Below are 26,461 nucleotides of genomic sequence, written 5' to 3' on the forward strand. Positions count from 1 at the left end.
GCCCCTGAAGGGATCATTTCCAGTCAGCCAGCAGCACTCCCAGACAGCAGGTATTCACTGAAGGGGGAAATGGGTAGCACAACACAGGATCCACCACTCCTCTGTTCTGTCTGGTGGCTTCCCATCTCACTCAGAATAAAATCCAAAGTCTTTACCATTTCTCTCTGACCTCCTCCTCTCCCACTACTCTTCCCTTCAGTCACCCTCTGAAGCCACATTTGCCACGTGGCAGTTTCTTAAACCTCCCCAACTCTTACCTGTCACCAGTATACTCCTGTCTTAGCACTTGTTGTTCCTTCCACTTGCAAAGCTCTTCTCCCAGCTCTACAGAGCTGGCTCCTGCACTTCATTCAAGTCTCTGTTCAAATTTCACTTTATCCGAGGAACCTTCTCACACCAACCTATAGCAAACAGCACACTGCCCTTTCACTCTGTTACCTTATTTCACTTAGTTTTTCTTTTTAGCTCTTATTTCATGACCTAACATAGTTATAGTTGATTTATTTATTGACTGTCCATGTCCTCCCTCCATTTGGATATAAGTTCCAGAAAAGAAGGGACTTTGTTTTTATTCATTGTTGTATCCCCAGGGACTATAACAGTGCCTGGCACATGGTAGATGCTCAGTAAATATTTGTTAACTACAACTATTTTGGGGGCAGGGAGTATTCCATAGTAAACAAGAGCTAAGGTATTGGATGGAAACAAACCTAAATTTTACCTGTGGGTCTAAACTTATGATCTGTGAAATGTAGGATATGTTATTTGCACTCTTTGCATTTGAGTTCCTTCAGCTGTAAAATGTAGATGATTTAATACTATATACATAATAAATTTGTGGTAAGAGCAAATGGGATAATGTGTGTAAAACATCATTAAGCACCTGACATATAACACTAAGAATCTAAAAACTGCTTGTAAGCACAGGACCTAGCATGTAGTATGTGCTCAATAGCTGGTAAACTTTTTGATCATTTTATGATCAAAATTTATCATTTTGTGATAAATACATGGAATGATATATGAGAGTTAGAGTTGTTTTTGATGAACACATGATGGTTTAAATGATGCAGAAAAGTTCTTCAGTTCTTCATTTTAGAATGCCCTGTAGCTAGTCTGGGCTGATTTATCACTCTTTTCAATATGGAGAAATTTGGTTTAAGTCAGTTTCAACAACAACAAAAATTTTAATAAATTGTTGTGAATAAGTGTTCTCTAAGTGCAGCTTCACTTTATACATGTGTTTATACATTGTGTCTAAGTCCATATAAAATTGCATTTTATTTTAAGTGGGGTAAGAAAATTTTCTATTTAAAGGAATCTTGTGATTTCTTTGGTAAAACACATCATCCTTTTCTAATCAAAATCGTTCTATAATTGATCTGTTTTGTAAATTTGGATGTTTGCATCCCCAATTTCTGAAACTATGTATGAAAAGACTTGCGGCCAATGCCTCTCATAAACAGAGTGTATATTTATTGCATGAAGACTTATTCTGCAGTTTTACTGATAATGAAAATGTAGGCGAGAAGTCAGGGGAAAAAATGTATTAAGCTCTTATTAACCTGCAATATAGAAACATAATTAGAAAATTACTTTTGCAGGTTTCATTTAAATTGTTACCTTACAAGTCTGCACAACAGTTTTTTGTTTTTGTTTTTAATCTAGTAAATGTTCCTCTTGGCAGTAACATCAGAAAGAAAGAGTGTGAAACACATAGGAAGCGAGGAATAACTTTCAACGTCTGCTGTAGCCCCCCGGATTAGCCTAAAAGCAGGCGGGCAGGCACGGTTCTGCACAGTAGGAAGGTTTGCACTGTGACTCCGCAGCTGTACCAGAGCAGGAGGGATACCCAGGTCACCCCAAGCAACACCGATCGAACATATCCAGAAAACCACTGCTTTTAAGGAGCGAGGAAATATCAGCCTTCTCTCCCATTAAGTCTTATATTTTATCATTGGGTGTGAATAATAAAGCTAGCTTTAAATAGCAACAGTAAGAAAACTCTTGGAGGGGTAATTAATTTTCGGCCAACCGGAAGGAGAAACAGCATCCAATCGGCGCCCGTTTCTCAGTGGCCAATCAGATTTCCCCTTACATTGCGGCGCTGGGAAAAACGGAGCTGGAACATCGTGACTCCCAGCGTGTGACTGATACAGTTACCCGCAGGACAGTGAACCACTGAGGCTGCGTTTGTTACTTGAACATTAAGGGACTAGCAGTTCGGTCCTTCACTGTGCTGGCTGGATTTGCTTGTGTTTGTTCTTAGCCACTGCTCATGTAATGCACTCCCTTAACCAGGAAATTAAGGCATTCTCCCGGAATAATCTCAGGAAGCAATGCACCAGGGTGACAACGCTAACTGGAAAGAAGATTATAGAAACTTGGAAAGATGCCAGAATTCATGTTGTGGAGGAAGTAGAGCCGAGCACTGGGGAAGGTTGTGGTTATGTGCAGGACCTTAGCTTGGACCTGCAAGTTGGTGTTATTAAGCCATGGTTGCTCCTGGGTGAGTATATTGATTTGCCACTAAGTTATTGAGTTCATTTAACTATATTAGTTAACGTTTTCCTCCCTAATAATAATAGTCTGTACTATCAGCTAAACTGCTGGAAAATTGAAATGTTTCCTTTTTTGGATATGGAACTTGCACTAGCTAGCTACACCAGCTAGTCAGGGATGTTTCTGCCCCACTATATACATAAGAGGCATAGATTCTAGTAACGCATAGCACCTGGTATTTGAACTTTCTAAAAGCTTTCTTCCTGTTTTCCTAACTTCTCTGGAGGATAACACATTGATGTTGTATTTTCTTGGATAATAAAAGGATATAGCCTTAAAGATTATCAAAGTAAAAAGAATGCTTTTATTAGGCAAAAGTACAAGTGACAAGGGTTGAAGTTATAGAAAAGTTAATACTTCAAAAGACAAGTGCTTTTTTGCCTGCTCTGGGGTTGCAAACCATATGGAGTGCATGCCTCCTGTGGCCACATCTGTTCATGGTGTCTGTTTTTGGAGTGTTAGGAGAAGGTGGACTGATATTTTATAGCTATGAATCTGATGGTTTATGATTTCTTGTATTATGGAAAATACAGGTTCTCTATACAAAGCATAATCCACAAATAACAAATGAAGCACTGTTATAAAAGTACAAACTTGTCAGCTTGGCAAGAATATGATACGGTATTCTTAAAAAATAGTCAACAGTGTTTTAAGTAGGTTTGAATTATTTTTCATTTGTGAATAGAGAAATTAAGACTTGGAAAAATCAATGATTTGTTAGTATTTATACAGCCAAGCCCCTCTTGAGTAAAAAGAGCACTGAATTGGGTGTCAGAAATGGCCAGGTATTATGTGGAGTGCGCATAGCATCTCACTCCTTTTAAAAACTCTGTGAAGCAGGGATCATCAGCTCCATTTTACAGATGGGAACTGGACTTAAGATTGGTTAAGTAACTTGCACAAGCTCAAGTCTGATACACTCCTGCTCTCCATTGTTACATAGACTGACTCAGGGAGTCCAGGCTTTTAGCCATGCTCTACGTATAACTAGATGAGCTAGTGAAAGTCATTTATTCTCTTTGGTCCTCCAAAAAAACCATCTGTAAAGCTGAAGTAACAGTATATGCTTATCTTATAGGGTTGTCCTGAGGTTGGAAAAGGTTTTTGAAACATATCAATTGCAGTATACATATAAGTTGTTATTGTATTATGTATTATATGTATTGTTACATGACTTGTCTTTTCACCAAATAAATATATCCAATCAGTTTCTGCAGCCCCGTGAAAAACGAAGTGGGTCATTTAGCTAGTCTGGAAGGTGCACCCAGGATTTGCACACCATTTCTAGGAGAGGAAATATATCAAGGCACATGTTTTGGTTATTTGGCTTCCATTGTAGTAATAATGCCTTAAAATAATTATGGTAGAATTTAAAAATATCATTCACCCTTTCAGAGTTTTCATGAACTTCGCTTATTTTTTTATCTAGACTTATGCAAAGTGAGCTGATCAAGGTAGTGTTCTCAGATTGGCATTGGAACCCTTCCAGGATCTTGAGCGAGTGCTGGGAGGGACTTCTGAAACTAGTCCTTATATGGTCGCCTCTTTGGACCAGGAAATGGGATAATTTCATCAGGTACAACCTCCTTTCTTCTGAGAGGTAGATAGACCTTCTTCTGCCCAGTTACAAGCGACTTATTCCTAGGGACCTATGGATGGTTACATCTAAAGTTCTTCCACGTGAATGATGCAGGGGTTGTTTCTAGGTTGCTTCAAAGAGCTTCCTTCATCTATTCAAAGCAACACAGCTCCCACCTAGCACTACATGAAATTAAATTTTGTTTTGGGTGGGAAATAAAGAAAATAGAAAGCTGTCAAAATATAATCTGTCTTTTTTAGTTAGCTCATAAATTCACCCAAGCTTCTGCATTTCAAAAATCTTACATAGGACCTTGAACTACCTAACAAGTTGATAAAAGATCTTAGTCAGTGAATATTTTTGTCCTAGGTTTTGCAAATTATATTTTTACAACAAAAATCACTAGGACTTTTCTTATATCCAACTTGATCTGTAAAAGTGAAAAACTCCATTTCTCTTGGGTAGTTAAAAAGGTACAATTATTTCTTGTTATATCCATCCTGTTAAGAAGTCCCAACTGGTGACATTTTGAGATCTTTGCTTCAATTCTAGGTGAAAATCTTGGGATCCTTTATAAGGTTGTAGAGGATTTCTGATATCCTGGAAGCCCAGTATTTTTAGGAGGCAAATAATACATTAAATTTGAAAAGCTCTGTATTTTGTAAAATTATTTTACAAATATTATTTTACTTTATCCTTATAGGAATTTATGCTCCTATTTCTATCCATTTATGAATGTTCACTCCTACAAATCTTCTTAAAACATTTCTCTTTGGAATATTATTTATTTCCCTTTTCAGTAATTGTAATAATATCTTTTTGGCTTATTTCAGTAATAATTTTTTTGTTTAATTTTTTGATGATGAAAATAGAGATTTGTAAATCAAGACATGCTGCACCAGAATTTATGCAGTATTTAGTATTTTCATAAAAAAAGATCTCTTAAAAATAGAAACAGGATTCTGGAGATCTTACGTAGCCTATTTTTTATGATACATATATTACGATTGCAACACATTGAACTTGTTAGAAGTCCCAACTCCAGTAGCACGTAATATACTTTCTAAATCAGTTACTTCATCTGTAATATTTCCTTAATAATTCTTGGCCAAGGTCATGAATATTAGTGGTTTGTAAGTGTCAATGTAAAATATAACTAAGTTATTATTATTATTATTAGACTTCTTTCTTTAGTTGTAGTCCTATTCATCAACTTTTTCTGTTATTTAAAAAATTACCATACTATTAAAATTGATTTGCTATTCAGTTCTATTAAGTTTAACACAATTATAGATTCATGTTGCCACTGTTAAAATCATAAAATTATTAAAATTGATATTTGTTTTAAAATCTCGATTAAGATAGTTTATAAAAGGATAACATTCTACTTTTTAAAAACAAAGGTTTAAATAACACATTGTTATAATGATTTATAGTGTTTATTTCTTTTAATGATAAGTGTTTTTCCAACAAAATTTTAACGCAAGACTGCAACACAAAGCAATCATTTAAAATTGGAGAAAAGCTGATGTTTATATCTAGAATTTAGAGAGAATTAACGTGAACTGAATACTACCAAGTATTAGATGAAACATACAAGCCAATTACCTGAAGTCCATTTGTGCTGACTAAAATTATTCCCCCACACTATTAACACTCATGTAATTTTCCTATTGTTTGAAAAGGCAGTGATACAAGTTGATTTTTGGTCTCAAGAACACTAAATTTGTAACAATGTATTCATATTCTGGAAGTCATTTTCAAAATATAGCAGCCAACTCTGGAATATAACCGACCTGTTCTGTTTGGTGTGTGTGTGTGTATTTAATGGAAATAATGAAAGTATACAGGTTTGATAAATATAATAATGACAGTTTTGGGTAAAAAAAAAAGAATTTCATTCATGCATTTTTTTTTTTTTTTGCTATTTTAAGAAATAGGCAGTGTAGAATTATTATTTAAAAGATAACATGCATATTAAACCACCAAATTTCAGTTAACTTATTTGAACCCATTTCTCCCCCCTGGAGATGAATAGGACTTCCTACAGAAAACTGAGAAATTATTTTTAAATTATGAAGTATTTCAAATGTGTGAAAAATTACAGACTATACTATAACAGACAATTACATATCCACCATCCAGCTTTAACAAATGTTAATATTTTGATAGGCTAACTTTTAAATAAAGTTGAATGTAGACTCAGTAAGGAGCCTGTGAGCTTCGTATTACCAAGAGAATATTGGCCAACCAGCATACTTGCTGGCCTTCCAGCTACCTAAAATCACATAATAGAAGCTGGCAGATTTCCCAGGTGGATAAGGTGAGAAAAATGTTGTTTATAGAAATGGAACCTAATTCAGGAAAGTAAAATACTTGAAATCTTAATATAATAAATGCCCTATTTTTTTCAGTGTGTCACTCACTTATTTTAACTAGTTGTTCTCATGTATAACCTTGCTTATTACCTAGAGTCATTTTCCAAGTGTGAGAGGTCTAGAAAGCCAACTTTGACCGGAAGAAACTGGAAAAGGATACAGCCCTAGTGGTACACAGAACGTGGGTGGAATTCTATAGACCAGCAGTGTTTGCTCTAAGCTACTGGGTGTTCCCAGACCAGCTGGCACTAAATCATTTTGTGGGTGTCTTTTTAAAAATATCCTTTTTTAAGTTACAAAAGAAATAGATATTTATTGTAAAAAGTACACATGAGCATAAAGAAAAAAATCACCTATAATCCTACTGTTAACATTTTATTCTGTATATTTCCTGTCCATTTTGAAGCATATACATAGTTTTTGTTTTTACAAAAATGGTTGATGTTTTGTAACCTGCTTTTATCACATAATATATTGAGAATATATTTCCATATCATAAATATTCTTCTACATTTCTCATTTCAAAGGGCTGTATATATTTTCACTACATAATTGTACTATCTTTAATATAACCCAACCCCCATCATTGGGTTTGGTTGGTGTTTTTGTTTGTTTTGTTTTTGTGGAGTTTATTTTGTATTACAACACTGTGAAGAACATCCTGATAGCTAATCTTTGCAATATCCAGGACTTTTAGGAAGAATTCCTAGAAGTGGGATTTCAGAGTCTAAGAGTATATACAAGATGAATATTTTTTGATGAACGTTCCTGAATTATCTTTCAGAAAGTTGGACTGAGGTCCTCCCAAGTTGCATTTCTTAAAATAAATGAATAGCTAACAGAGTTGTTGCAAAAATTAGATTAAAAGTCAGGATGATTATTTTCATGTTCAAGGTGATGTGATTTATTTCTTATAGGGTCACAAGATGCTGCTCATGATCTGGATACACTGAAAAAGCACAAGGTAAAAAGAAATGCTTCAGGTCTGGCACTGTGTATAGGAAGTATTTTAATTGTTACATTTATTTAGGAAAAACTGCATAGGTCCATTTCAGAGTTGGATTGGTGAGATTTAGCTATCTTTTTAATAAAGTTACAAAAATTATTGCACTTAATTCAAATATGTGAATTTGTAATCCATCTTTCCAGTTTTATTTTCTCTCAGTCTCCCTTTACGTATCGTCATGAACCTGACTTTGGAGGCACTTCTTCCTGCCTCTGCTTATGTAGTTCCTCTGTGTGGAATAGACCTTTCCCTCTTCTCTTCTTGTCCAAGATCTACCCATGGCTTGAGTCCCAACTCACATACCACTTCTTCCCCAATGCTATCTCTTCCCACCTTCCCCTACACAACTGATGTGATTTATTACTTATTTCAATACTTACTGAAAAAAAAATTTAGCCATCTACTATTTTGTTAAGCACGATTTCAGGGTCATGGAATTGCTATGGTTTGAGGAATGCAAAAGGTTCTTGTTCACATGAAGTTTATGATTTGAGGGGCAGAGAGGCAAGAAAGACAAATAAGCGGCTACAGTACAGTGTATTGTATGTGTTGATGGGGATGTGCAGGTGCTGTTGGAGAGCATGGGAGATGATGCCCTTAACCCATGTTTGTTTGGGTTGGGTTGGGGATAGTAAGGTCAGGGAAGTCTTCCTGGAGGAAATAATATTGAAGTTTTGCTCTGAAGGGGGTGAGGAGGGAGCAGACAGAAAAGTGTTCAGATAGAAGAAATGGCTCTGTGAAGGCCCAGAGACAAGAGAAAGGCTGACGCTTTCAGGAAAAGAAAAGAAGTTTAGTAACCCTAGAATAGAGAGTGTGAGAAAGAAGGGTACCAAGAGACAGTGCCAGAGAAGTAAGTGTGAGTCAGATCACAAAAGTCCATGTAAGCCAGAGTAAACTGTTTGGAATTGATACAAAAGACAGTGGAAAGCCTTTGAAAGGCTTTATGGAGGGAAGTAACAGGATCAAATTTGCATTTTAGAAAGATGGCTGGTTAGAGGCAGTGTGGAAAATAGGTTGGAGGGTTGCTCAAGCTAGAGATGGGAAGACTAGTTTTGAGGATGTTGCAGCAATCTGAAAAAAGATGATGGTGGCTTAGATTAGGATTCAGTAGGGGTAGAGAGAAGTGGATGGATTTGAGGGTTTTTTAAGAGGGTAGAATTCTCAAAAGTTAATGATTGACTACTTGCAGGACAGAGTAGAAGGGAGGGTGAAGTTGAGAAAGGAGGAGGAGTCAGAGGTGATATTCAGCTTTCTTGGGTTACTAAGTGGGGTTGGTGTCATCCCATGAGATAGGGAACAAGGTAGGGAGGAGCAGGTTTTGCAGGAAAAATAATGAGCTCAATTTTGAATAATTTAAATTTCAGATGCCGTGGATAATCTCAGTAAACTTATTCAATAGACAGTGTGGGTATATGGGGTCTGAAGTTCAGGAGAGAGGTAAAAATAGAGATTCAGGAATCTTCAGCTTGTAAGTAGTGATTTAAATTATTGGAGTAGATGAAATCACCTGGGGGCAAGGTGAGCAGAGAAGAAGGCCTACACCAGAACCCTGAGTAATACCAACTTATAGGGAATAGTCAAAGGAAGAAGAATCTGCTGTGGGAAAGGAGGTACTGTAAGAGTTTGTAGGAAAGTAAAAAAATTGTGGTGTCATGGAAGCCAAAGCAGAGAGTTCTATGGAGGATAGAGTCAGCGGTGTCAGATGCTGCCGAAAGTTTAAGTATTGTTGGGACTGAATTACAACAGTTGGACTTTAAAACAAAGAAGTTGTTAGTGACTTTAGTGGGAACAGTTTCATTTGAATTGGAGGTCCAAGCCAGATTTCAAAAGATTGAGAAGTGGAGGAAATGATCACACCAAAAAAGGGGAGAAGAGAGCAGGAAGACCCATAGGTGATGAGATCAAAAGAGGGAGATGGGAGAGTTTTGAGCGTGTATAAAGCTGATGGTAGAGAAAGGAATTGAAAATACAGGAAAGCAAGAATTGTGGCTAGAGGGCCAAGAAGGTAGGAGGCAGTGTGACCCCAAACACAGGTGCCAGAATGAGCCTCATAAAGGATGTGGGAGCACATCATGCTCTGTATTAAGAAGGTAGAAGGAAAGGGTGAATGCAGGTGTAGGCAAAGTTGTTAAATTTGATGGTAAGATTTGATGGTAAGGGTTCCTATGCGATGACTTGTCTTTTTACTGTAAAATGGTAAGTGAGGTGATCTACTGGGAGTCATGAAGAGATGGTAGGGTTGAAAGTTATTAGGAGAGTAGGGAAAGTTTGAAAGAGCTGATATGGGGAATGAGGGAGAGCGCCTACTAGGGAAATATAGTTGCTAAGCATCGCTAAGGTTCAGGAGAGGTTGGCTCTCATGAGCTAATTGTGGCATGAACTGCAGTATTGTGTGAATTTTTTCCAGCAGTGCTTAGCAGTCTGGGTATAGAGGGGACTTTTACCAGTCAGGTGCAGGGGAGGTAGACCATGGACTCTAAGCCGAATAACAAAGGAAGTGAAGGCAAGAGGGGGCTGATAGATAAAATAGAAAGATCAAGGAGTTGATGGTTTTTGTGAGGTGTAGAGGGAATAACTGAGTGGAAGATGGAAAGATAAGAGTGGGATACCCGAGTTAATATATCAGAGCTGGATCAGTCCTGGGCACTGGTCTTGCAGAGGTGGTGAAGGAGAGTGGTGATGAAGGTCATTGGCGATGAGGTCGTCAGGGACCTGTTAAACCCAAGTGGAAATTGATGTCACCCAGGATAATGGTAGGACATGGGGTAGGACTCAGAAAACTGAGGGTCAGGTGCCCAAGGAATGCAGGGTATAAGATGGAATAATCAGCTTGTATGAATCTCAAAGAGCAAGGATTTTTACTGGAGGGTGGAAAAGAAGTGATTTGAAAGAGGCAGGGAGTAGCCAAAAGAATGCAACCCTGTCTCTCACCCACGATGTAAGTGGGGTGCTAGGCCCCTTTCTAGCTGCAGGAGACATAGAAATGAACAAGCAGTAAGGTCCTTGATTTTAAAATATATTTTCAGATGAGAATAAATTCTCTGAAAGAATTGAAACAAGGCAGTGAGAGGAGTGGCAGGGGGATAGGCCTCTCTGAGGGTGTTATATTTCAACTGAGACCTTAGGACAGAGTCAGCTGTGCTTAAATCAGGGAAAGAGCACTTAAGGCTGAGAGAACAGCAAACGTGGAGGCTCTTAGAAGGAACAAGTTCAGTATGTGTTCCTCCCTTCTGGTCTCATAACGCTTTGTTCTTCTCCTGTAGCTCTTAGCACCTCTACTTTTTATTATTACTGTCGGTGAACATGTTTTCCCCTCTATTATTCAGCAGACTTCTAGAGGATTAGAGACCCTGTCCTACTCATCTTTCATCCCACAGCTCTGAGAAAAAAATTTGATTAAATTGAGGCTGAAAATTTTATGTGATAAACACTTGTAATTAATTTCTTCAAGGAAATAAATACTAACCAATTCATTAACTAATTTGATATGTTTACTTATCAATGTACTTATTTGTGTTTAAACTGGACTTCCCTTGTTTTATTATAATAATAACTGCCTGACAATAAGAGACAATGGCCTGGAATTGCATAAGGATATGAGAATGACTGTATATCCTGATAGGAACCCTCTTAGATCAGTATTTCAACATGGGTAGAACATGTTTTAGAGTCTTGCTCACATGAATAAATTAATATTTCTCAGGGTAAAAATGAAAATTAGAAAAACTGATAAATTTTTTCATTGGCAAGTGTTTTATTATCTAGCCCCTGTTACGATACACTAGTTCAAATTCACTTTCATCCTGGTGATGTGAACCAAGCTGCTGTTTAAAAGATCATTCTGTCTCTGTATAAAAGATCCTGTTAGATGCCTGGAAGAAGCAAAACTAAGCTGAGCAGCTGAATAGAGGGTTTCTACAAAAACTTAAGGATGCTGCAAAACAAAATTATTCATTTAAATGCATGACACATTTCAAAGGAATTTCTTAGGGTTTAAGTAGAGTGCAGTAACTAATAGAAATTCTCTTGTGGCAGATCATTTCAGAAATTTCTATAGGAATTTCATTATAATGTTTAGATATGGTAATAATAGTTGTTTTATTAGTAAGGTACTCATTGAGTGCCTGGTGTATGCCCAATAAAGCATGAAGGATAGAAAACTAAGTGTAACATAAAATGTTCCAAGTTGTTCACTGCAGCACTGTTTATAATAGTAGGGAATTGGTTAAATGACCAATTTAACCATTTTTGGTTAAAAATGGAATTGGTTAAATGACCAATAGTTTTTTCCATCAGTAGGGAATTGGTTAAATGACCAATAGTCCACCCACATGACGGAATACTATATAGCTTTTTAAAAGAACACAAAAAAAGGGTCTCTAGATACTGATATGAAAAGATCTCCAGGACATTTTTAAAAAATTAATTAATTAATTAATTTACTTATGGCTGTGTTGGGCCTTCATTGTTGTGCGCGGGCTTTCTCTAGTTGTGGAGAGTGGGGGCTACTCTTCGTTGCGGTGCGCAGGCTTCTCATTGTGGTGGCTTCTCTTGTTGCGGAGCACGGGCTCTAGGCACATAGGCTTCAGTAGTTGTGGCATGTGGGCTCAGTAGTTGTGGCTCGCAGGCTCTAGAGTGCAGGCTCAGTAGTTGTGGCACACGGCCTTAGTTGCTCCGAGGCATGTGGGATCTTCCCGGACCAAGGCTTGAACCCATGTCCCCTGCATTGGCAGGTCCAGGACATTTTTAAATAGGGGGAAAAAACCCAAGGTGTTGCCTTTGTGTAAGAAAGGGAGTACATAAAATATTTGCATAAAGATACTCTAAAAGAATATACAAGAAACCAACAAAGATGGTTACCATATGGGTGGGAAATGATGGAGTGGAAAGAGACAGGGTGAGAGCAAGACTTCTTAATGTTTCTTTTTTTTTAATAATGTTGTGATTTTTTAACTAGTTCAAAAGATAATTTTTTTTAATTAATTAATTAATTTATTTATTTATTTATGGCTGTGTTGGGTCTTCGTTTCTGTGCGAGGGCTTTCTCTAGTTGCGGCAGGTGGGGGCCACTCTTCATCGCAGTGCGCAGGCCTCTCACTATCACGGCCTCTCTTTTTGTGGAGCACAGGCTCCAGACGCGCAGGCTCAGCAATTGTGGCTCACGGGCCCAGCTGCTCCGCGGCATGTGGGGTCTTCCCAGACCAGGGCTCGAACCTGTGTCCCCTGCATTGGCAGGCAGATTCTCAACCACTGCGCCACCAGGGAAGCCCCAAAAGAGAATTTTTTGATAATGCCTAAATGTGAGGATGAAGTGAGTTAACCTGTATGCCTAGCACATACTACGTACACAATAAAGGGGCTATTCTTATTATCCCTATTATAAAGGGCATCACAAGGTCAACCATTGTTAGGACCTCTGTGACTGCATTTTGGAAATATGCTTGATTACTAGAAGGGTTTTAGGCTAGGTCCCCATCACCACCACCACCATGACCTGAGACTCAGTACAGTTCTTTTCAAGCATGATCATTCAATCAATATATATGTAAGTTGCATTTCCAAGCAGCTAAACTACCTAGACATTGGGTAGTTTAATGATCCACAATATTTGTAAAGCACTTTTACCTTTCAACAAGTTTTCCCAAGATTCTCATTGGGTCGTCTCCATAATCCTGTGATGTACAGGGAAGCTATATAGATACAGATATATTCTGTAAGTGGTCAGACCTCATTTTTGGTCTTTTGGGAATGCAGAATATAGTTCTAAAGGTAAGGCAAACACATCAATATTATAAAACATTGGCACATCTATTAATTCAGGGCAGAATCATGTAGTCCTGGCCAGAAGTCCACTTGGAGTGAGAGAGTAGCTTGGCACAGTCAGGTGGGACTTCACTGGGGAAAGCAGAAGGACATTTCAGACTGTATCTTCTAGAACTGTTCTTCCCTTCTTTCTAGGTTCTTCCATCTGCTCTCTATTTAAGAGTCTCTCGAGTAGATTTGAGGTTTTCTTCTGTTGTCTTCTTTCCACAAGGCAGTTAATAGCCTATGGCCTTCTCTTCATGAGGCCTAGTTCCCTGAGTGTCTTAATCAATACTCTTTCGATTGTGGACCACAGAAACCTGAGCAAGGAAAGAGAATGTGTATGATGATTTAGGGGGCTCTCTGGAACCCGAGGGAAGAGAGTGGCCATGCCAGAGAATAGAAGGCCATCCAGGACAGCCTCTCTCTCCCGCTGGCACATGGCCCCCATCTGTACATCTGTGTTGTTCTCATTTGGGAGCAGAGATCTTTCAGCTTCCCTGAGCACTTAATAGAAAACGGCTGTTCTTAAATCTCCCAAGTTTGTGGATCATTCTAGCTGTCTCACACACCTATTTTTTAAATTCCTTGAGATAATCTGCTCAGTCTAGCTTAAAGTCAGGCGTCCACCCGAAACCAATTAGCTGTGCCGAGGGAAGGAGTGGGACACGGCCCAAGTCATAGCTGGGAGGGTAGTGGGGGCAAGAGAGGCAGGCTGGACAAGTACTCTAAAATATGATGAGATACAAGAAAATACCAAGATCAGGCAAAACCTAAGATCCAAACTAAGAGAGAGAATAAGTACAGTGAGAAGCATGTCCTGGTAAGAAACAGGGACTCATATTTCTGGTCTATTTAGCCTTTGGATTCTCTTAATAGACTTTCCACATGGCTCCTTCCATTTGCTTGGTGGACTCCAGGAAAGGAGCCTGAATGCATAGATGGACGAGGAGGTTTCTTATGTGTACCATTTAAAAGAACATCTTTCATGACCATCCCACCTTTCAACCAGACTAATTCATCAGAATTTCCGGGTTTGAGACCCTGTGGCATTGATATTTTTAAAAAGCTTACTGGTGGTTCTAATGCGCAGCAACACTTGAGAATGATTGTACTTACAAAGAATACAAGAGGAAAATAGGGAAATAATTATTGAAAGGGAAGTTGTGTGCTACTGATGCACTTCCCTTACGTAAGTTTTTATATGGACATTAATTGATTTATTCAATAAATATTTTAAGTACTTTCTGTGCTAAGGTCACTGCTCACTCACAATGCTTACTTACAACAGTGAGTAAGCTAAACCTGGTCCCTGCCCTCATGGAGTTTCTAGTACAGTGAGGGAGATAAACGGTCTCTCAGTGGTAAGGGCTATAATGAGGCAAGTAGAGGGTGCTTTGGGGGTATATAGAAATAGCACTTCTGGTAAGGGATGAGGCAGTCAGAAAAGGCTTCCTGAAGGAAATGTTATTGAGTCATGCTTAAATTGTTTATTCTTGTTACAGCTCTCAACATCTCAGTCTCTGTTTAATTAACCTAATTCATGAGAATTTTTAAAAATCACCTTTTTTTTTCTCTTTAAGGTGACTCATATTCTCAATGTTGCATATGGAGTTGAAAATGCTTTCCTCAGTGACTTTGTATATAAGAGTATTTCTATATTGGATCTACCTGAGACCAATATCCTGTCTTATTTTCCAGAATGTTTTGAATTTATTGAACAAGCAAAAATGAAGGTAAGTTTTGTTTTGATCCACAGTTCTTCAAAAGCAGATATTTAAAAATATGGGTCCATTATCCAATATTTATTCTTTCTGTAATGAATATGTAGAGAACCATTATGAAATTTCCCCTTCAACAATATTTCATTAACTCCTACAACTATTTAGTTTTCCAGTTGCTCTTTTTTCAGTGAGATATTTACTTTTAACTTTAATTTCTCATCTTCCTATGCCTTCCTGAGAAATATTCGGATTTAAAATTTTCTACTTACTGAATTTTCCTGTGTACATAGGTATTGCGTTAGCCCAAAAGTTCTTTCCGGTTTTTGGTAAGATGTTATGGAAAAACCCTAATGAACTTTTTTGCCAACCCAATACTCAGGTTTCATTTGATAGTTTCTAACCACCTGCCCTCTGACCACTTTGCAAGGTAATCAGGTGGACTGTGGGATGGAGGCTGCTCTAGTCCTGTTAGTGTATTTATGAAGATTAATATTCCTGAGATTGTATAAAAATGCTGATCAGAAGCTGTCCATTGGTTCTCTGACTTTGGAAGACCAACAGAAAATACAATACTTCAATCTTGGTACTGATCCAAGGCAGGGCTTCTAGGCTGGCTGTTACCAATAATTATACTTTGAAATGACATCATTTTTAGTCAGTATATAATTCTTACAAAATTTATGTGAGATAAATAGATGGGAATGTAGAAGCACTTACAGAGAAAAGTTAACTGTCCTGGAGCACCCGACAATTAATGACAGTTAATAGAATCCAGCTTAATTAAATTCTGATGATCTCCCTTCTACCTTATCTCTTTCCCGCTCTCTCTTCCTTCCTTTCATTTAGTAATATTTATTGAGTGCCTTAGGTGCCCAACACTCTTCTCGATACCTTCCTCTAGATTACCGGAAAAATGTGACACTATTCTACCTTATTTAATAGCAGATATTTGGATGAAAGAAAAGGACGAGGTTTTCTAATTCAGAGCCTAGTGTTGGCCAGTCTGTTCTCTTGTGAAAAATTTTACAGACTCTAGATTGTCACATTCCAGTGTGCCAGCTAACAGTGTTAGAAATAAAAGTGACAGTGTTTCTGTATTAGCTGCTTTCCTAAGGAGATATAGAATATACGTCAGATGGTAAAGGAAAAATGTAGACATCATCCGTATTCATATTAGAAGATATGTACATGTTGCAAGTAAAAAGTGAAATGGGTAATAGTTAATAAAAATTGTCCTTAGTTTGGGTTTCCGAAAAAACAGAACCTGAGCCAAGGATTAAGAGCTGATGCTTCATTTGAGAGGTGCAATCCCTAGGCAGTGAGAGTGAGAAGAAAGGGAAGTGACTCAGGTAAGGATGAGAAGCAATGTAAGATGATGTGTTTACCTTGCTGAGCACAACTTCACAATGAGTTGACAGTGAAATAGCTGGGTACTTGGTAGGGTGGTGCCCAAGACATCCCCAGGCAGGGAGTCCAAAGAAACTGCACCTCAGTACAGATTTTGGGAGGGAGGGAAGAGAGAGAATTTATCTGCCTGGCCATCTGTCAGCTCCTATTTCCCATTGGTCAAAGTTTACCCATGGAGAGGTAACCAACCTCACAATTCCAGGTTGTGGCACCCCACCCCTTCAGCGGCCACCTTGAAGCCAAACCCAGTGCCCTGTGGTGTGACTTGCCATCCAAGTTCAGAAGCAGCAAGAGAATGCAGAACTCAGGGTGTACCTGTCTATGCAGAGACTGCCATCGGGGAAGAGCCAGGTGTTCTTAGGCAAGCAAAACTTAATAGGCTTCAAGGCACAATAGGCAGTCAGCCACAGAGGTTGTAGTTGAGGTGGAGCAAGCTGAGGGTGAGATGATGGCATCAAAGTAATCCGAAGAGATGCATAAAATGTTTCTGCTACAAGATGTATTTGAATTCTGTAATAGGTTCTAATTTCTCAAGCCTTATGATTTTTACTGAAATCTTAGCCTCAGCCAATATTTCCTTACCCTGAAAACTCTTTATTGTTTAGAGAAATACATATTTAGTTTTAGCAACAGAATTCTTGAATTTTCTTCATTCATGTTTTTCTAGAAGAGATCTCTTCATGATTTTGCCTATTGTATATGCAAGTATTATTAAATGTGATTACTCAGTGAATTGCATATTTCAAAACTACCTTTCTAGGTCCTAGTTTGTTGTTTTCATCGTTTTACATACAGCTGCCAGATGGAATGTCTTCCATTTTCCCATGTCTTTCCTCATTTCTCTCTGTACTTATAAAACCCTGTTTGTTTGGTTTCTCTCTCCTTCCTGTATCTCTGCCTAATGCATTATTTGTCAGGTTTATGCCCAAAGGGACAGAAATACACATGAGAGGGAAGTAGTAAGGTAACCTCCATAGCCTCAAGAGTTCTCTTAGGAATATTTACTTGACCCCCTTTTTTTATGTGCAAAAGGTTTTGTTTGTTAGTATGAAAATGTGTATTTGATATTCCATGTTTACTTTATTATTTATAAGATGTGATTTTAAAAACATGTAATTTATAACATTGTAGAAAAATTGGAAAATATAGATAGGTAAAAATTAAGGTCACCCACTTCCACCATATAGATATAACCACTGTTAGTATTTTAATATATTTTTCTATATATCAAAACACCTGAACTTGACTCAGTTCATCTGTCAAAAAATATGAATTACTTACTCTGAGAAGATACAAGGGATGTATATTGCTGCCCTTAAGGAGCTGGCAATCTAATTGAAAGGCTATTCATAACAACACGGGAACAAAGCAAGCTGCATAAAATGGAAATACCATAACATAATTCCTATCTGCACATAGCAAAATGGTGATTTGATTTTTTTAAGAGAATGTTTTCTCAGAAATGCAGAACAAAATTAATTTGTTTGCTTAGCAAACATTTTTGGAATACCTGCTATGTGCCCAAAATTGTACTAAGTATTAGGCATGCAAAGATGGCTTGGATATTCCTCCTGCCCTCCTCTCACGCAGAGAGAGACAGCCTTCTTAGAACAGAAGCCAAAGTTAGCTGGACCAAGAGAGGAGCAAAGGCCTTTCAAGCAGAAGACAACAGCAAGTGCAAAAGAAAAAATTGCTTTATAAATTATTTAATTGTCACTACTTTGAGTTCTGGAAAGGGGATATGAAGCTAGTAGTTTGTTTGGAAATACTTTCAAGGGCAATATGATACCCAAGGAATAATAAAAGGTAAATAGGTAAATTCAAAGGCTGTAGAAACTAACAGAAAAGTAACTGTTATATAAAGAATGTAAGAGGGAAGAAAATGCTAATATTATTAAACATTAGCTAAAACTGATTGCACAGTGTATAAGATTGAAAATAAAGCTAGTTTCATTTTCAAAAGTGTATGTATGGATCATAAAATAGAGATAACTAGTATACAGTCAGGAAACATTAAAAATGACATGAGGGCACCTCTTATTAAGCCTATGATTCCAAGTTTCTTTGGAATATCTAATTTGTTTTGAGTTAAAAGAAGTTCATTAATAGTTTTCATTGGTTACTGTAATATGATTTTAAAATGTCTTAAGTCTCATAAAAAAGCCATTGTACAAAGTGAGAAAAATTCTGTATATGTAGAGTGAATATTTGAGTTTTGCTTTTCTTGTACAGAAAGTTAATATCTGGAAATGACTCTGAAATATATAAATATAAATAGACAATCTTATTTACAAAGCAGAAATAGAGACAGATGCAGAGAACAAACGTATGGATACCAAGGGGGAAGCGGGGGGTGGGATGAATTGGGAGATTGGTATTGACATATATACACTATTGATACTATGTATAAAATAGATAACTAATGAGAACCTACTGTATAGCACAGGGAACTCTACTCAATGCACTGTAGTGACCTAAATGTGAAGGAAATCCAAAAAAGAGGGGATATATGTATACATATAGCTGATTCACTTTGCTGTGCAGTAGAAACTAACACAACACTGTAAAGCAACTATACTCCAATAAAATTTTTTTTTAAAAAGGAAAAAAGAAAAAAAAATGTATATAAACAATTGAAATTGTCTTTTTGATATGAGGACTTAAAATATTAACTAATTTTCTTGTGAATCATCTGTGTTTTCTTGAAATAAGTTACACTTGCAAATTTGTTACAATAGACCTAGAAAAGGAATTTTGCAATAGATTTATGCATCTAAGAAAACTGCCTTGTAAAAGTAAAATAATCCAATAAGCCATAAACATAGCATTGTTAATGTGTGCTTTGGGCAGAAAATTTTCAGTTGTAAGGTTTTTTCCTTGTTCCCATCTTTCTTGTGTTGTAAGAAAAGAAGAACCAAGAAATGAAGTAATTAAAATGTCTGGTTCTGTTGGGTGTGCTCACTGTTCACTACGTTTCATTTAGATCATTAACTTTTTAAAGGCCTGAGATAAGCTAACCTGTATCAATGCTGATCCTTCAGATCTATCACATTCATTATTAATGCAATATTACCCCCATCAGCACTGGCCTTGCACTGTGTCCCTTTTCACTTGTAAAGTATCATTTGCAAGTTACCTGAAACGTTTTTCATTTATTGACCTCATGCTGGTGTCTAATTACCTTTTCCACTTCACATTGTCGTGAGCTATTTGTGTCATCATTTTACTACCTCATAAGTTTAACTATGTTTTAAGTCACTTCCCTCCAGAATAAAATATATCCAAGGGAAGAAAATTTTTTCTTTACTGATCATTTTACATATAGATTTCTAAGCCAGTGATACTAGTTTCTTCATGGGAGCACTATGTGTACCTAGAATGTCCCGAGCTTTCTGTTTAGTTTATGATTATGGTTTTATTTATATTTCCACATATATTTCCTGTGATTTTTCTCTTATTTATAGACTTGTGGCTACTAAGTTACTAGGCTTTTATGTGTACTTTACTAGATTACTTCAGTTTAATAAAAGGTAGTTTCAGAATTCCAAATATATCATCACAGCATTTCAATTCTGGGAGGTGGGAAGAGAAGGTGTTGGTTAATTGATTGATTTTTCCCATTCATTCCCTACAATGAATTGTATTTTGATGATTGAATAGATTGAATCAAATAAATCGATAAAGTGAATATTTTTATTTTATAATTTTAAGTAGTATAAGATTATATTATAGTCTTTCTTAAATGAATAATGAAGATTTTTGTTTGGTTTTATTATAGGATGGAGTGGTTCTTGTTCACTGTAATGCAGGAGTTTCCAGGGCTGCTGCAATTATAATAGGCTTCCTAATGAATTCTGAAGAAATTTCATTTACCAGTGCTTTTTCTTTGGTGAAAAATGCAAGACCTTCCATATGTCCAAATGCTGGTTTTGTGGAGCAGCTTCGTACATATCAAGAGGGCAAAGAAAGCAATAAGTGTGACAAAATACAGGAATTAGAAGAAACAACAGTTCCTGAGTTACATTCTAGCTGATGATGGACAACTGTAATTTCTGAGTCGGTCTCTAGAGCCACCTTTCCCCTTTTTGAGAGTAAACTAGTAGAAACTTCCTTTTCTCATGCTTTTTTCAAGTGGAAATAGAGGTCAATTGATTGTCCTAAGTTAGGGTATAAACAAATTTTTTAAATTATATCATGTTTTCTTTAGTATTATAATGTGTGATTAAATGCTTCTTTGATTTGCTAAGGGAAAATAACAATGTATTACCAATAATTGATTTCTGTAGAAAGAAAAGGTTTAAATTTAAAATCTATATTAAAGCATGAAAGATTAAATTAGTTGATTAAAACTTTTGGTAGTTTTCTATTCCAGCAACTGTTTCCATGAAGGAAAAAACTTGAAGTGCTACTTGACTTACTATTTCAGAGGGAGGTAAATTTCTTTGTGAAGAATTTAAGATTAAAAAACAATACCTTAAACCTCCCAAAAGAGTTAACCAAAATCTGAAGGTTTACACAATATTTATGTAGTAGTTATGATATTCACAAAATTTTTATGTCCTTTTATGAAAATGTACCCACTTTTCATTTTGATTCTTTAACTGTATTCCCTGTGTTTATTTTTAAAGTTTTTTGTATAGCTATTCTGTCTTACTTTATTGTGAGCTTATGGTTCTTTTATTAGGTGATCTGGTCTCTTACATTGTATGCTTTTTATTCTGGGTCCCTAGCACTCTGTTTTTGGGTCTGACGTCATAATTTTCTGATCTCCTTGGATCTGTGGGAAAGTGTTTTATATTAAAAAAATCATTTTTAAAATGTGGTTTGATTAATGATCTGTTTTCTAGTTCAGTATTCTACTAGGGAACATATTTTTAAGGAAAGAACAGTTATGGTTTTGTAAGAAATTTTACATACATTTTTAAAAAGCCCAAAATCATTTACAATTTTATTTCTGGCCAGAGGCTTTGATTAGTTTTTTTTTTTTTTTTTTTTAAGTCTCCATATTAACAAGGCTGAACTCTGTACATTATGAATTTGCTTAAAGATATTCTTTTAATTATTCAAAATAAAACGTACTTAAAATTAATTTTAATAATTAAGATAGAATTTATTTAATAGCTTTCAAGTAGACTTTCAAGACTTAGAAAATATCATTGCCCTCTAGATTTTATTAAGTCCTGAGCTCTTCTTAATTGCACATTATAGAGAGCAAGCATTTCCCTATACATAATTTGGAAAGTGCGCACTGAGCACATCTGTGCATTTGAGAAAGGAGGCTTTCTTAATGCTGCCAGGAGCAAAAAGTGGAGGTGATAAATGCAAATTATGTTTCAGGATTGCTTATAGCCTGACAAGATGCCATCATATGCAAAGCTATGAACTTTGCTTCTATTAAGAAGCAGCATAAATGTAATCAACCTTCTGTGAGCTGTTTGAAGCCTAACAAGGCAGACAGAATCCTCTTAAATATGAGACTGGTGTATAATACTGTCTTTATGGTCAATATTGCTGAGGGTTTGCTGGGTGAACCTTTCCCTTCACATGAAAGCATTTATTTAAATACATTTTCCTTTGTTATTGCTATTTGGTTTTCAGCCATTAAATGTTGTAAATATGAAGCCTTAAATTGAACTTATCCCTTATGGATAGTTTATTATTTTTGTCTGTAGTTTGTGTAGTTTTTTCCTGTAGTGATCTGGTTACGGTGCAAACATGTATCTTCTGTATCATCTACAGAAGTGCTTTGAGCATCAATTTTGTTTTCTCTTAAATGATAATAGTTTGCTGTATGCAAAATAAATCAGTAAAGGTAATTCAGTCTTTTAAATTAGGGGTACTATGTAAGGCAATGATGGGTCATACATGGAGCATGTTTATTGGGCTTCTCATGGATATGTCACTGTGTCATGCCTAGTTATTTATAAAAAGGAACTTTATCATTATGATTCTCTGTCTCACATATTATAAACAGATCTCAAATATACATCTGTTTCAAGGGAGTGGAAAAAGTATTTCAAGGATTTTTGGCCTCTATTTTAAAACAGATTTTCCTATTTTAGGAAGTCCCCCTCAAAGGTAATTTCTCCAAAGATTCTGGGATGTAACAAGTATAAATCAGAGTATTGTCTTAAAACCTTACCCAGTGAATTAACTCAATGAATTAGCACCTTTATAAGCAAAACCACAATACATTAAAAAAACAAACAAACAAATGTAGCACAGTGAATTAACTGATTTTGCCAGGTGACTTTAACTAGTTGCTTTTTCTGCCCAAAGCATCCTGAACATATTTAGTCACCCTGTAGTTATTTAAGAATTTAAACCAGAAGATTTAGAAGTTTTATATTCTTGTGATACATACAATGGCATTTTATGATTAACACACTTATGGTTCATTTCCTTTGATATACTTTAAAAAAAAGCTTATAGTTAAGCTTTTCTACTTCAAGTGAAACTTTGACTTACCGTTTTGTATCCATATTTATAACGTGCCCCTTATTGTTTCTAGGTGTTGATATACTTTAATAAAAATAATAAATTTACTATTTCTCCCATTAATATCTTTAATTCTTTGAGGTTATTTGTTTTAAAAGACTTAACAATTATTTGCTGTCAAATCCTGGATTAAACAAATCTGTTGGCAAAACACAAAATTATACATTTTGGAACATAAATTAGTTTAAGGTCTGTGGAGATTTGATCCTCAGCCACCTCAAGAAGTGAAAAGCTAAAGTCAGATCGTGTAATTGGCATTACTGTGGATAAATTGGCAGTGAAAATTCAATAGAATATTCTAGTAGTTTAAGTCAAGAGATACTGAATTACTCTCAGATTAAACTGAGATTTACTATCTTAGTAAAGCCTTCCCTGACCACCTTATTTCAAATTGCTCCCATCCCTAACACTTATATCTACCTTTCCTGTTTTATTTACTGCATATCCCTAATTATCACCAAAATTATATATTTTATTTATTTTGTTGCTGTTCCCATCGAAACTTGGGCTCCCCATGAGGGCAGAGATTTTTACTATGTTGTTTATCTATACTAGTGTGTACCCCATAAGAGGCATTCAAAAATTGCTTGTTAGAAGGAAGGGAGGGAGGGGGGAAGGAAGGGAAAAACACTGATGCATGTTGTTGTGCCAGCTTAATGGTACCTACTGCAGATCACAGTTCATGCTTCAGCAAATGAACCACGACGTACATCTGTAGCCATGTCTGACAGTGCATGAGGGTGACAGCAGGGAATGTTAGGTCTGAAACAGGATCCACATAGGACCCTACGCAGCAGAAAACATGAGTACCATTTTTAATTTCTGAATAATTTTCTTCCTTCCTTCCTTCCTCCTTCCTTCCTTCCTTCCTTCCTTTCTTCTTTCTTTTTTTTTTTTTTTTTGCAACACCGCACAGCTTGCACAGCTCTTAGTTCCCCGACTAGGGATTGAACCTGTGCCCCTGGCAGTGGAAGCGTGGAGTCCTAACCACTGCACCACTAGGGAAGTCCCTCTGAATAATTTTCTACCAGAATTATTTCAAAATTAAAAAGCTGATCAAACAACCAGCAAGAGTATTCAGCATATGGTATTTTGCTTTCACTCAAGATATGAAAGAATAATGGCTTATGTGCCAATTATCCATTCATTGTCTCAGCTCCAAATCCACTCTTCATTGTGTCTATGAAAAGGAAGATGGGCCATTTAAATATCTTTCCTTCAACAGCCCTGTGATGTTGAGCTTTGTCAGTAGGAGGCGCTGTGTGTTGGAGAGCCCTTTCAGGAGGCAGGAGCATTTCCACCGGCTTGGTGTGCTCTCGAGGCAGGCTCCTGCAGTTCAGACAGCCTCCTACAGTGCTCACAGCTTCTCCCACCACCTAGTCCTGGGAGCCAGGCTTCTTCAGCACTTGGCTCCCATAGCACCCAGTGGGAGCAGCTTTCCTGGATAATGCCCTGGGGTGGTTTTATAGCAGAGTGCCTATGGTGAGACACCTCCCTGTCAACAGTTTTGCCTGGCATCCTAGAGGGTGGATTTCCAGCAAGTTCTTCCATATCTCTGCCATTCAGTGAGCCATAGCTTCACTCTGCAAGATCCAGATCTCATCCCTGGGAGTCTCCTTCCCTGAACACTCATCCCCAGGAGTGGTGTGCTCTTTATATCTGCTATTCCTATGTTGTTTACTTCTTCCTTTCTTACCAATCCCTCAGTACTCCAATCCTATTATGGTTAATAAACTTTTATATCAAGCTTTTCCGGCCCAAGTTATTGTGTGGTTTATCTCTCCTGATGGACCCAGACTGTCTAGCCTATAATTTACAGTCAGATTTTTAAATAATTATCCTTGTGGAGTGTTTCTGATAGCAGGTCAAGCTGTGTTACAACCATGTAGATTATGTAATAAAAGCTGAAATGGCAACTAATGTTGTAGGTATATTTTTTGAGAGTCTTAATTCTATCAATATAAACAGTGTTCAGTGTAAAGTATAAACACAATGACCTGATTTTGTTAGTGCTTCTTGTCTACAGAGTGATGAATTCTTCAAAGTTAAATAAAAAGCACACAAATAGTGCAATTTGCTATTGCTCTTACGTTTTCACCCACTCTTCCCATTTGTATATCATACCAGCAGGAGAGGAAATTGCTTTCATTGCTTGCAGGGAGTTCCCACTCCCCTCTTTCCACAGTTCAGTTATTCTACTAAATTTGTGAATCTACTTAATAATAGTTGTAATTACTGCTAATGCAATTTCATGAATTCTGGGGGGTAAATGAAGACAGCTAATGTCTCACCACTAGAGATTTGTTTATATATACCTTTTATAAAAGCAATGCAAGGTTTTTTAAGTGCTCACAAACAAAAAGTTCCCTATGTTTTCCCCAGGATTGGCATACAGCTTGCTGTGTATAATTGATAGCATTCTCCCTTTCCCCTTTAACAATTCTGGTATAATAATTGCTCATCTTCAGTTTTATGACACATAAGCGTATCTTAAATATGACTGATCTTGCTTTGGGGATATCATTAGCAGTTTTTCTCAGTATTTCTTCAACGCATAAAAAGAACTTTTTTTCACACTCAGGGGCTCCCCTGAAGACTCTACTTTTTATGCAACAACTATTTTTTTTTTAACATCTTTATTGGAGTATAACTACTTTACAATGGTGTGTTAGTTTCTGCTGTATGACAAAGTGAATCAGCTATACATATACATATATCCCCATATCTCCTCCCTCTTGCATCTCCCTCCCACCCTCCCTATCCCACCCCTCTAGGTGGTCACAAATATGCAACAACTATTTATTGATCATCTACTACATGTCAGACACTGTGCTAGGTGCTGGGGATATGATGATAAACAAAACAGTCAAAAATCCCTGCCCCCATGGATCTTGCATTCAAAGTAACACCACCGTGTAATAACCAGACATATCTGCATTGCTCTCTCAGTCTTCTGCTGGTTAGATTTTCCCCTGTTTTAAAATGTCTGAACCATGGAGGTCTTTCTTAGGAGAGGTGGGCAAATGACCAAGGGCAGGGTTTTCTAAGGATCTCCCAACACGACTGCTCCTGGTCCCACTGAAGTAAATAGCAGCTGTAAGAAGTACAAAAACTCCTCCTCACTAGCGTCTACCTACAATGATAACATTAATTAACAATAAATACCAAAGTTTAAAGAAAACAATTTCCTAGAAATCACTAGAAAAAAAGTTGTCTACAGATACCAATTGTGTATTCTTTTTGTTATAAGACAGAGCCCTAAAATCATATTTCAAAAACTTCCTTCCCCAACGTGCAGCCTATTTTTTTTTTTTTAGTTTTCATCAAGCTACACACACACACACACACACACACACACACATTCCTTTAGGCAGTGAATGTGTTTTATAAGTGATTTTCAAAAGACCTTTATTCTTTTTTTTTTCTTTTTGGCCGCGCCACGCGGCATGTGAGATCTTAGTTCCCCAACCAGGGATTGAACCTGTGCCCCCTGCATTGGAAGCAC

The 26,461-nt window shown here is 36.8% G+C and overlaps 1 protein-coding gene across 1 annotated transcript; it reads left to right on the top strand.

Annotated features, from left to right (window-relative positions):
* The first annotated feature begins 2,117 nt into the window (after positions 1-2,117).
* Positions 2,118-21,240, top strand: DUSP19 (dual specificity phosphatase 19). Its single transcript, XM_059927288.1, has 4 exons — positions 2,118-2,509; positions 7,437-7,483; positions 14,911-15,063; positions 20,237-21,240. Exons 1-4 carry the CDS (start codon positions 2,284-2,286, stop codon positions 20,489-20,491), a joined length of 681 nt encoding a protein of 226 aa, XP_059783271.1. The 5' UTR covers positions 2,118-2,283; the 3' UTR covers positions 20,492-21,240.
* Positions 21,241-26,461: the final 5,221 nt, after the last annotated feature.

Source organism: Balaenoptera ricei, chromosome 7 (genome assembly GCF_028023285.1).
Source record: "Balaenoptera ricei isolate mBalRic1 chromosome 7, mBalRic1.hap2, whole genome shotgun sequence".
NCBI lineage: Eukaryota > Metazoa > Chordata > Mammalia > Artiodactyla > Balaenopteridae > Balaenoptera > Balaenoptera ricei.